A 12,286-nucleotide genomic window follows, 5' to 3' on the forward strand; every position below is an offset into this window, starting at 1 on the left:
GCATCACAATCTGCATGATACAGAAAATACCATATGCTTTCTCTGGTAAATTCTAGCAGGTTTGATGTCCTGAAATATAGTGAATGCTGGGATATTGAGGCACTTGATAACTATCGGACCTCTTAAATAAGGTCAAACTGTACGTAAGTAAGGGTTTTGCTGCTACTCATAATTAGGCGCTAAGCAGTAAATGGGGGAGGGGAAAGGGGGTGGGCATACTTCCACTAAATGAACTTATAATGACCTTAAAGTATTAATTTACTGTACGTTTGTGATAAACATAGAAATGGATTTGAAATTTGATTTAAATTAGGTTACTGTGTTGTTTAAACATAATAATTAAGATCTGTTTACTTAAGGTTATAGCAAAATAAGTTTTTACATATTAATAAACCTACATGTTTGCCCTATTCATATTTCGTGGTAAACATGATTGGCATTAGACATTTTAAAATATGTGTTAACATATCTATAGAGCTTATTAGGACTTTGATGGTGCTACATCGGCTCTCCGCCGACACAGCACCGCCAAGCTTTGCAAGGACTGCACACCTAATTATGAGTTGAACTTGTGTAAGGCAGACATCCGTTTGCCTTTCCCATGACGGTGCTTGGAGAACAGTCCCCTTTTCACAGCGGGGCTCCTGCCATGTAATGGCTGATAGTGTTGGGACTCGTAATATGCTCAGCAGAACTGCACCAGTCCCACTGAGCATTTTACATTGTGGCACAGCTACACCACCACCAGGGAATGACTGTTCCCTGGACAACCAGTAATCCGCCGCCTGTATGACTTTGGAAGTCATAATCCACGGACGTTCATGTCCCATCAGTGAATGCAGTTTGAACACATAATCTTTCTTTTCTGCCAATGGTGATGTTTTCCTTTTCAAATGAACTTCATAATGTTTTTGGGGTCTTACAATTTGTTATTAGGGTATATGTAGGACACTATTCTCCAGAATGCCCATTCTGCAGAAGAGTGTGTCGGGCAGGCGCCTGGGAATATGCGGGTAGATAGAGTATCCTGTGTGGTGCTTGTGACCTAGTGTAGTATTCTGAGTTTAGAAAGCACTTTCAGCCAGGAGGTTTAATAGAACAAGGGTATCGGTCTATAAGGGCCTTTTCCCCCAAAAAATATATAGAAAGAAGGTACCTTATGACAGACATTTTTCATCCATGAATTCCATTTCTATTTTTTGCACAGGATGTCAAGTATGGGTCCATGGACAATGGTGCCCAATGCTGCTGACAATTCTAATAGGACCAAATGTCCTCAATCCAATGTATTTAGGGTATCAATGTGCACTTTTGGCGGGCCATTTACAAGAGAAGAAAAGTGGTTCACTGATTTTTTTAGATTAGTGAATGGTTTCAGGTTTATTAATAAAATGTGGTTCATTTTTTTCCAACAGAGAAGTAGTTTGTCCAGTCTTGAGTGAGGAGAGAAATGTACCCGGGTACATTTCCATCTGCCTTATTCATAAAGAAGGAAGAGATTCCTTGAGTTGGAAAAATTATTGAACAATTTCTCTTATAATTGTAGATTACAAAAGATTTGCCAAAACCCCTTTCTATCCAAATCCATTGTGAACATTCTGGATTTATAAGATGGAGACTCTCTTCAGACAACACTAGATTGTTCTTTAATAATTCTTCCCTCCTTTATAATCCATTAACAGCAATCACTGTAGATGTGGAAACAACACTTGATAGGATTGATTGGAATTTTATGCTCAAATCTTTAGCTTGGCTTGGCTTTAGCCTAAACGTTATCTCACTTATACTACTTTACGTCTCACCGAAAGCCTCCGTTTTGGTCAATGGGAAATTTTCTTCTTCTGTCTTTAAAGGAGTGCTCATAAAAAATCACCAATATCCCCTTATTATTTGTTCTGGCCCTTGAACCCTTCATTTCCATATTCATAGTACCCCTCAATAACAGGTTTTTATTTTGGGGATACTCAATTAAAATAATCAGCATGTGCTGAAGACATTTATTTTTCATTTTGAAATCAGGTACCTCCATACCATCTCTAATTAAGGAAATGTTTTAATTTGTCCTTGATTTCAGGCTAGAAAATCAATTACAATAAAACTGAATTTCTCCCTCTCAATGCATTCTAAAAAATGTATTTATTCATCTAGAACGATGAAACTCTTGAACAAATACATATCTGGGAATTTCAATAAGGCCCACCATTAGTGAGTTAATTCTTTTTAATCTCAAGGAAGCTTTGACTAAAGTAAGTTGAGACCTTAATTTCCCCATGGAATCCTTTGTTTATTGGTACAAATGTTCCAGGCGTCTACCTTTACCATAGCACCTTTTGTTTACAACAAGACTCTCCATGAATGCTGGTCACTTCTTTCCATATTCTCCATTATTTCCATGACACCTTTATTAACTCAAGTTTTTACTTCTTTCTCCTTATATTCCTCTTTTACATCTTCACACCTTTTTATAAAAATACTTGCCTATTGCTGAAACCCTACTATTACCCATATGTTCTAAATAATAATAATACTTAAAACCTGTTTATTGTATAACACATTTACAATTCCCCAGGCCTCAACTATTTCAGAATCCTTGTGCCTATTAGATTCCTTCATAAATTCCCCTTAATACACAATCATTTTTTATTTGCAAATCTCTCTTCACCTAAATCAAAGTTGGAACTTCCGTGGGAATCTGATTGATGATGGGATAAAATTAAGCTTACCATCCACAAAATATCTACCAGGAGTGATACAACACATACATTGTTTTTTATCATGTACTCAATGATATTCCCTCCCTTACTGCAAAATTCTCTAAAGACAGTACTTATAACATTTGGTCATGAAACCTCACACCGATATAATGCATATGCTATTTTGGGGTCCAAACAACATAACATTTTTGCCTACAGTTTGGTCTCAAATTAAAGTGATCCATATTCAGGGTCCGTTCTTGATTTTAACTCCTTTTCTAGGAAGTTTGGTCGATATCAACAATCAAACCATTTATACAATTAGGTTGTAAGATTTTTTGTTGTCTTTTGTTTTTCAACAAATAACTACTAATTGGAAATGCTCTTCTACTGTTTCATTCAAAGATTGTTGGTATAATGTATGTCATCACCATAGACTTGTTAGAACCTTTGTGCCTCCTTCTCTTTCTGTAAACATAGAAACTCTCTTTGCTTGCCATTTACACTTTTTCTAGATAGTAATTTTAGATATGTTTCCAATTACAATTGTATATCATCAGAAAACTCTAAGGCACTATGAATGCTGAATTTTCTGGTTTGTTGCTCTGTCATATTTATTAAACTTTGATATCCTAATGTCACTGTGTTCTTTTTGATTAATATACAATGCAATGTTTTCTCTCATTGTCCTGTATCCCCCATCCCTTTTAACCTCTATCCTTATGAAATGAAAATGGTAAAATGCTGTTGTTCCTACAACTGAATTTGTTAGTTTATTGTAATGGCCTGTCTCTTAGGCCATTGTATTATCAGCCTATTACAGAAAGGTATTTTGCTTGTTTTTCTTGATGTTAATGTTTGATGTTTATCGACTTATGATGCAAAGGTGTTCGCGTGACTCTATGCAGCATGATTCTGCTCCGGCACTGGGGAGAGAGCAAGAAAGTGCTGCAGCCCTGTGGATATGCTGCTTGTATGCTCTCCCTGTCATGCAATGCAGTGCAGCAACGTAGGGTGATGTGCTGTGTTCTGTGACATCTTCTAAACCTGGGTCTGAGACCTCAGTAATAGCTGATGATCATCATCCTGGGCACAGACAGTGTTTGACCCAACCTTCAGGAGTACAAGTCCTCCTTTGAGGCCAAGGTGGCAGTAAGATCAGACTGGGGAATCAGGTTAATGTTGAAAAGCTGAGGGCCCAGAAATGATCACAAAGGAACCCACAGATTATTGTTTCAAAGGTGGCATCATGCTGACCAAGTGAGAAGATACAACCGGACTGTGCACCGCGCCCTGAAAAGCAGCTTCAAGTCTGTGCAGTCAAACGTCATGAGAAGCTGTGTTAGAAAGCATTGTTGATACACGCATGCAGATCAAATAACATACACACAGAAAATTAATGATGAAAACATTTATTTTTATGATTTCTAAAGCACCATATTTACTGAGGGCGCCTTTCCTAGGAGCTCTGCTAATCTAACGGATGCTGGTGATTATTAAATGGCTTTATTTGAGGGATTGTGAAACATTATGAAACAAAGCCCTTGAGATTTAACCTGGGAAATAGAAAGAAATGGAAGATACATACAGCAGTTGCATTAACACTGGGCTTAAAGGATGAAAATGAAATTTGTAGAAACTTGAGGGGGGGAGAAAAGGAGGACATGAAGCAGAAACCAGAAGAGAGAAGAGGAGAGATGAGACAAGGTGGGGCAGACAAAAACGAATTCTACCCCAAAGCAGCAAGAGAAGATACAGAAAGCAACCACACTCTTGATGCCAGCAGTGATGAGGAAAATAAGAGTGGAAACAGAGGAAATGTTACTCAGGTCAAAGGTGACCTGTCTGCTTCCTCTTGGGTTTGCTGGTCAATCAAGTGCGGGTCATCAGAGGATGGGGTGTCTACCACCTTGCGGGCGAAAGCATATATAAAGCTATGATAATCTCCCATCTCATACAAGCGGCGACATGTTCTTGGTAATACATGTAGATCCTCAATGACATAACCATTATCTTCAAGTGCTTTTCTCACAAATTCCGATTCCATGCTCAGGTGTGGCCACTTGAACTTCCCAACCAGGAAATAGGTTTCTCCAAGGCATGCTATTATTATCAGATGCCCCCCCTTTTTCAAGAGCAAGGAAACATTCTTCAGGGCAATGCCGAAGGCCTCCTTGCTGGTCACGTGACACTCCAAGCAATGTGCCAGGAGCAGGCAGTCAGCTGGGGGCAGGACCACAGGGTGGAAGGGATTCCTTTGCATAACATCATATTTAAGAACTTTTTTGATATTCGTCCTCAGCGTGTCCGCCTTCTCAGTCCCTGGTTCCCTAGAAATAAAGATACACACACAACTCATTTCATGTTTGATTGTTGAATTCAATATTCGCTTTTCATTTTATGTCATAAGATGTTCTTTAACCTGGTTTCGAGACTTGCAATTTGGTGTTTTAGTAAAAAAGAGTCCTCTCTCTGAAGCACCTGTACAGCACATTTACCATGGGTGGTATGGCGGGCCCATCTGCACTGCCCACAGGTCCCCAGTGCTTCCAGTCCAGACCCCAGCACACAAATTTTGATTATGAGTGGCATGGCCGGCCCATCTGCACTGCCCATAGGTACCAGTGCTTACAGTCAAGCCCACAGCACTCTGAACATGTCATAGGTAAATGTAACAACATATATAAAATAACACCCTGATAGCATACATTACATAACACCCTGGGGAGGTAACAGCATACATACAATAACACCCTACAGAGGTAACCACATACATAAAATAACACCCTGCTGAAGTAAAAGCATAGTTAAAATAACACCCTGCTGAAGTAAAAGCATAGTTAAAATAACACCCTGCTGAAGTAAAAGCATAGATAAAATAACACCCTCCAGAGGTAACCGCATACATAAAATAATACCATGCTGAAGTAACAGTATACATTCAATTCAATTCTTTATTTGGTTAATAAAACACAATAACCATAAAAGTTCAGATAAAATCACAGTTATTAAACATAACAAATTAATCCATGCACTAGAGTTAATTCATCATAATTCAGGATACAATTGATTTCCGCGATTTAAAAACATTTTTTTAAAACGAAGAAATTGATACAACAGTTAAAATATTGTAAAGTTTCTGTAAAGCTAAAAAGGTGGGGCGACAGCGATTTATTTCCATGGTCTTTAGTAAAGGAACAACCCACCTTCGCCTGGGAATTGTATAAAATTTACAAAAGAAAAGAATATGTATATCTGATTGTTGTGACAAATCATCACAAGGACACTTAATCAAGATTTTCGACCAGTCATTTCAAACGGGGAAGCTAAGTGACCTGAACAACAGATTAAATCTAAAACGAGTTAACAAAAACCTATAGTAGTCACTCATTTGTAATTTAGCATATGGCTGCATTTTTCTGGAAATCACAATTTGCTCATGGGCAACCGCCGTAATTTTCATCATTTCTGTGGTGGTTCTGCGCTCATGCAGGTAGGTCATACATATTTCCTTCAAAACCTTCCTGGAAATATTACTCGAGGTGGATGGTTCAGTATAATAATTTACCAGGCCCAAATCCGTGAAGAATTTCTTCACGTAACACAGCCATCCAATTGTTTCCCCTCTTTTCTAGGCCAATCACGTTATTCATGATGGAACGGTTTAACCCGCATTCATCGGTCGTCCAGATTCTATGCCATAGCAGTACCGGGGCTGTTTTTATAATATCTTCCAGATATGGTTCCCCAAGTTATGCGTGGCAGACATATGTGGAAACACTTTTTGGGACGGTTAAAAAGGTATTTCATAAAAAGGTTTTCCACCACCTGCAGTGATTTTACATTTGGATGACCCCACAATCCTGCGCCATATGTCGCAATTGCTACACAAGTAGCTTTATACACTATTATCATCTCCCCATTAGGTTTCCTGATGATTTCTTGACTAAAATTCTTTAAGGGCCTTATTTATTTGCAGTACAATAACTTTCTAGTCTTAATTGTGGTGCTCCACACACCTGTGTGATTGAACAAGAATCCCAGATAAGAAAAAGTTGAAGTACAATCAACTGGGGAAGAACCGATAAAAAATACCTTTGTCTTTTTATGTGCACCCACACCACAAGTCATGGTAAAGGTATTTGAGCAGTTTATCCTTAAATCCAAACTTGACATAAAATCTGCAAAGGAGGTAACTAAACGTTGCATGGCCCGCGGAGTTCTGGCCATCAGGACTGCGTCATCGGCATACAGCAATGCTGGGACAGATCTTTCGCCCACCATCGGCATATCCCTATACTCCCTCAGTAATGTAAACTCCACATCATTAATATAGCGTGTGAAGAGGAAGGGAGCCAAGACGCAGCCTTGTCGTACTCCCCTAGCGATGCCAAAGGATTCTGTACATTCCCCATTTTTTCCATGCCTGACTCTAGCGGATGCACCTAAATAAAGTTCCCGAAGGAAATTAATAATAGATATGTCTACCCCCAATTTTTCCATAACCTGCCAAAGTTTACTATGTGAAACACAGTCGAATGCAGAAGTTAAATCTATAAAAGTTAAAAACATTCGACCCTCCTTGGCTTTTGTATATTTTTCTATTAAAATATGCAAGTTCAAGCACTGGTCAGCGTCACATGGGGCGGGCTAATCTGCCGCAAGCGCAGGGATCGAACCGAGATCCCAGGATTCCAGCGTCAGTTGCCCTGGCCATTGCACCACTCCTCTCCCATCTTTCTGCTTCTCTTTCATGACAAAGTCCTCGAAAAGTCCATCAGATGACAACTCATGGAACAGCTGGAGAACAACAATCTTCTGGACACCTCCCAGTCTGGATTCCGACTAACCATGACAGCAAAACCAACATGATCACTCTCACTGACGACATTAAAACCCTTGTCGACCAGAGAGTAGAGGCAGCCCTTATACTCCTTGCACCAATGTTGTTTAATCTATAGACGGTGGATACGTGCCAAGCACTCAACAACGCTAATTTAATCCCTCCAAAGATTGGCAAAATTAAGATCACAATATTGCAGTAAATGGATGACATAGTTCTGTTAGACATTTCAAAAATAGGACTACAGAGAGCATTAAACTCTCTGTACCAATTAAATATAGCAAGCAAAATGATAGTAAACACCTCCAAAACAAAGGTGCTATCCTTCGGAAGGCCGCTCAAACCCTTAAGCAGCAACTGGACTCTAGGCCCCTTAAAAATCTCGGGAGCCAAATCCTATACCTACTTGGGCACACGGTTCTCTCCACAAGGTTCAGCTACAGCAGACAAGCACCTCCTAAATGATAAGGCGGCACTGATAACAACTAGACTCTGCCAATTACACACAGCCCTTAAAAGCCCCACCTTAGCGCCAATCAGGAAAGTACTCAGGGCTGTATTACCATCTGCAGGCCAACTCATAAAAACGATCAGAACACTACACCTAAAAGTCTATAATTGCCTTATTACATCAGGGGATCCTTGGTGAGACTTGAATTTGGCCTGGACGGTATTGCATGGTCCACTACGGGGTCTTTTCTAAAGTACTTCGATAGTTGTATCACAGTAATGCCAGGCACCATGAAATTTATCCTGCAAATTATATTCAAACTCAAAACAATCTGTGGTCCACCTACCTAATAACAGCAACAGCGTCCCTTCACATTGACTTGACTGTCTTGAACACCCTATTACTCAAGCATACTGCAGTAAAAAGCATACTGAAAAAAACAGATCAAATTCGTCTCGAAGTCTGCGGACTTGGAAAACAATAAGTCCGCCCTGCTATTAGGGGCTCTGGCACGATCATACAAAAACGACAGCCAAGTCGGCCTTCAGGCTCAATCTTATCTGAATTGCACAATCGGGAAAGCTTGCTTGACCCAAATTCTGGCTGCAAGGATGCTGGCATTACAAATTAAAGTCTCTAACGCGAACTGGCCAATGCTTTCCAAAATAGTCAAGTGCAGACTTTTTGGCTAAAAATCTGAAACCTTTTAACATCTACTTTGCAGTTGTCCGGTGCTGCTCGAGCTTCGGCAAACACTATTAAAGCTACTTTTTTTATAACCCACGGCATAAGAATTTGAAACAATGCAATGTACAGGATTTTTAGTACCATGGTTCCCCTTGCAGTGGCAAGAATAAGCACATTTTTTAAAGTAGTGCAGGACCTTCTTAAAAACACACAACTAAGCATAGAGATGTTTGTGGATTGACAATTCACAGCTTCTGCACCTTGGACATTAGGCATAGTAATGTTTGACCTCTTTGCTCTTAAGTTTTACCATATGTCATGTATTTACTCTATCTTACAGTTGATTAAAAAAAAATATCTTTACTTTTGTATAAAAATATTTAAACTGCATTTTTCATAACATATTTTAAATAGTCAAACATCCTAAATGTAATAATACTGCTTGTATTCCTAGAATGTTACCTTGTGGCACCAATTGCCAGCTATTGCACGACCCATCGTCTTCCTTTTTTCTCAACCTAATAAGCTGTTCTTTTTGATGTTTTATATTGTTTTGGTTTTAAGTAACTACAATATACTGTGTACTGATTATAATTGTATACTCTTTGACCTATTAGCATCATTTGACACCATACTCAACCACACCATAATCAGGAGGATTCACCTCATTGGAATCCAAGGAGACAGCCTCAAATAGATTGCCTCCTTCCTCATCAGAAGGACCCAGAGAATCCACCTACCACCTTTCACCTCTGATCTTAAGAACATCATCTGCAGCATCACTCAAGGCTAGTCCCTCAGGCCCAGACAGCTTAACACCTACATGACCCTCCAGCCAACATCGCCAGAAGCCATGGACTAAAGATATCCTATGCACACAACACCCCGCTAATTATCTTGCTCTCTGAAGACCCCTCCACCACGATGGCCACCTTCTATGGGGGCATGACAAGCATTGCCAACTAGATGAAAGATAACTGCCTAAAACTCAACACAGCCAAAACAGAAGCACTGATCTTTGGGAACAGCACCTTCCTTTGGACCAATGCATTTTTGCAACCCAAACTAGGAACCTCACCCTCTCTGGTAGATCATGCCCACAACCTACATCCTTGTAAGACGATAAAGGGGGCAGGGATGATCTAGATTCAGGCTGCTAATAAATATTAAGTGTATTAATGAATGCATTCATAATGGAGAGTCCACCACTTAGCTATGGATACTGCTCCACATGCCAGTATGTTTTGTCGGATGTTTATACTATTTTCCTTAGAGTTTCATCACTAACACTGGATATTTGATTTAAAAATATTTGCTATTTAGCGGATTCACATGAATATCAGATAATATTCTGAAATGAGTAATATTATTTTATTATGGAGACGAATCCTATTCAATCAGAAGATATGATGGAACTGTGCATATTACTCATGCACTCAGGCACTTTAGAGGTACACATGTTGTAAATATTTGATAGAGTGTTACAGACTGCACTCCAGCCAAGTTATGTTCTGCTAAAATTATTGTCAGTTGCTATTCATATATGGACATTTTATAATTAGCTTTTTTTGTTTTTTATAGTGTTGTATCTCTTTTGTAAAGTTTTCAATTAACTGATACAAATAAAGATTAATTCATTCATTCATTCACTACTGGACACAAGGTTTTTGATTAAGGCATAACAAACAAGGAACACAACATGGGTATAACATGATATGTAACGGACAATAATTGAAACACATGGGGTGTGAATGAGTGGGTTGGCCCACATGAGCTTGAAATCAATTGTACACAAAAATGCCCAGTGTGATGCTAACCAGTTGATGCTCACTCGCACCGTCACAACGTGCCCTGTGAATTAGAGAATGTTGCCTTCCTGTTCCTTTCCATTAGGTGGCTTCCAGATTATGTGCTTTGCTCTCTCTATTTCAGGAATAGACATCCTACAACAAGGCTAGTAAAATTGCCCACCTTTCATTCAAGTTAGCTTTACATGCCCTTTATATTGGTTGAGGCATTATTTATAACTGGTTTGTGTTGCGCTTGTAGCACACAACGTGCTGCATTAGCTTTCCAAGCTCAATCTTGTGTGGCCATGAGTTGCTGCATGAATCCAATGTAACACAGCACAATCACTGCATTGCAATAGTCTGCCCTGGGTAGGTGTTCAATAGGCATAGCGTGGATGTTCACATGCAGCTCCCCTGGATTGTAGTGCCTGTGTACTAGCCTAGTCGGGCCCATGACTATTTTGATTGGTGGGAACACTTTCAGATAGGGATCATTGCACATAGTAAGGTTTTGACCAAAGGAGACGAGTAGAAACCATATATACCCCCTGGTGAAATTTGGATTGGTTGACAGTATGCGTGATATACGTGTCAGCCACCCATGATAAGAAAAACTTTAGGACGCATAAATAAATTGGGTAGCGCAAGTACGTGTAAATACGGGCTCTTGTAAACGACATAGGGTGTGTACTGTCGGATGTTTTACTACCGTGAGATAGGGGCATAGACACTAGCGAGTGACAAATGCTTGATACTCGCATAAGTGACTCAAGTTAAGGTACTGGTTGGTCCCTACTCAACAGTAGTAGGGTCCGTATATGTGTATCACGCTGGATAGGCATGGGATGAACAGAAGGCTTGAATAACTTTCCCTTTCTCACGCAGACTGACCTATTGCGACGAGTACTGCACATGTGGACTAGTACACAGGCATAGTTTTAAAAGGTGTTGCAGGTGATGAAGGACAACCACGCAGTAAATATGTCTCATGAGTTGATGATCATCCTGACAACCAATAATGTTTTTTAACCTGATGTTTTGCCTGATGCCTGCATTGATGAGATGTGTTATGCTGTCTCTGTTTCCTGTAGGTATAACTAACAGAGAAATTCAGTGCAGTGTGGACACCTGACCCTTACCCTGATGAAATTGCCGTAAGATCACATTGGCAATGAAACATGTTGGTTTTAATTGAGCAGACACACAGCAAGGAATAAAGTTGTATAGATAGTGTTTGTCTATTTCATTTTTAGATTAGATGTATCTAGCTTTATCTACGCTAGATCCCGGTACACCTGATAGGGTTCACATATACCACACTGAACACGTTCTTGTTCTTTTTCTTTATCACCTATTTGGTTTATAAGTTGGCAGCTGCTAATGATGAGAACCTGAGGATGCAGCTGAGTACCAGTCTGTAAACTCCCATGGTGTTACTCCCGTGAGGCACATCCAACTTTTCTCATGTTTTTTACACTTCTATTTTTTTGTTACACTATTCCCCCTTCTCAGATTTCCTTCACACTAGAGGGTGGGACATACAGGGAGAGACAGCACACACACTTGCTTTTTAATAAAATCAAGTGATTGAAGTCACCTCATGACAGATGGGAAATTTTGATCCACTGTCCCGCCACACAAAACTGTGTGACTGAAAAAATGCATAGTGGACACGTATAGCCATTATACACTTGATAGAACAGATATTTTTGTGTTAAAATATGCAAATGTATGCCAAGGAAGCAAATCTGTCCAAATTTAATAGAGTTAATTGTTGAGTGAGAGATGCCAATAAAATATACTGAAATGCGAAACGGTGTCC

At 39.5% G+C, this 12,286-nt stretch overlaps 1 protein-coding gene across 1 annotated transcript in view; it reads right to left on the reverse strand.

Moving 5' to 3' along the window:
• Positions 1 to 4,089: 4,089 nt before the first annotated feature.
• LOC144752115 (nicotinamide N-methyltransferase-like) overlaps positions 4,090 to 12,286 on the reverse strand; it is a 36,802-nt gene continuing 28,605 nt past the window's right edge. Inside the window, exon 3 of the mRNA XM_078640059.1 lies at positions 4,090 to 5,023. Within this exon, the coding sequence (XP_078496185.1) occupies positions 4,519 to 5,023 (505 nt within the window). The 3' untranslated portion in view covers positions 4,090 to 4,518. The remainder of the gene's footprint in view (positions 5,024 to 12,286) is intronic.

Source organism: Lissotriton helveticus, chromosome 4_2, assembly GCF_964261635.1.
Source record: "Lissotriton helveticus chromosome 4_2, aLisHel1.1, whole genome shotgun sequence".
Classification (NCBI taxonomy): Eukaryota; Metazoa; Chordata; class Amphibia; order Caudata; family Salamandridae; genus Lissotriton; species Lissotriton helveticus.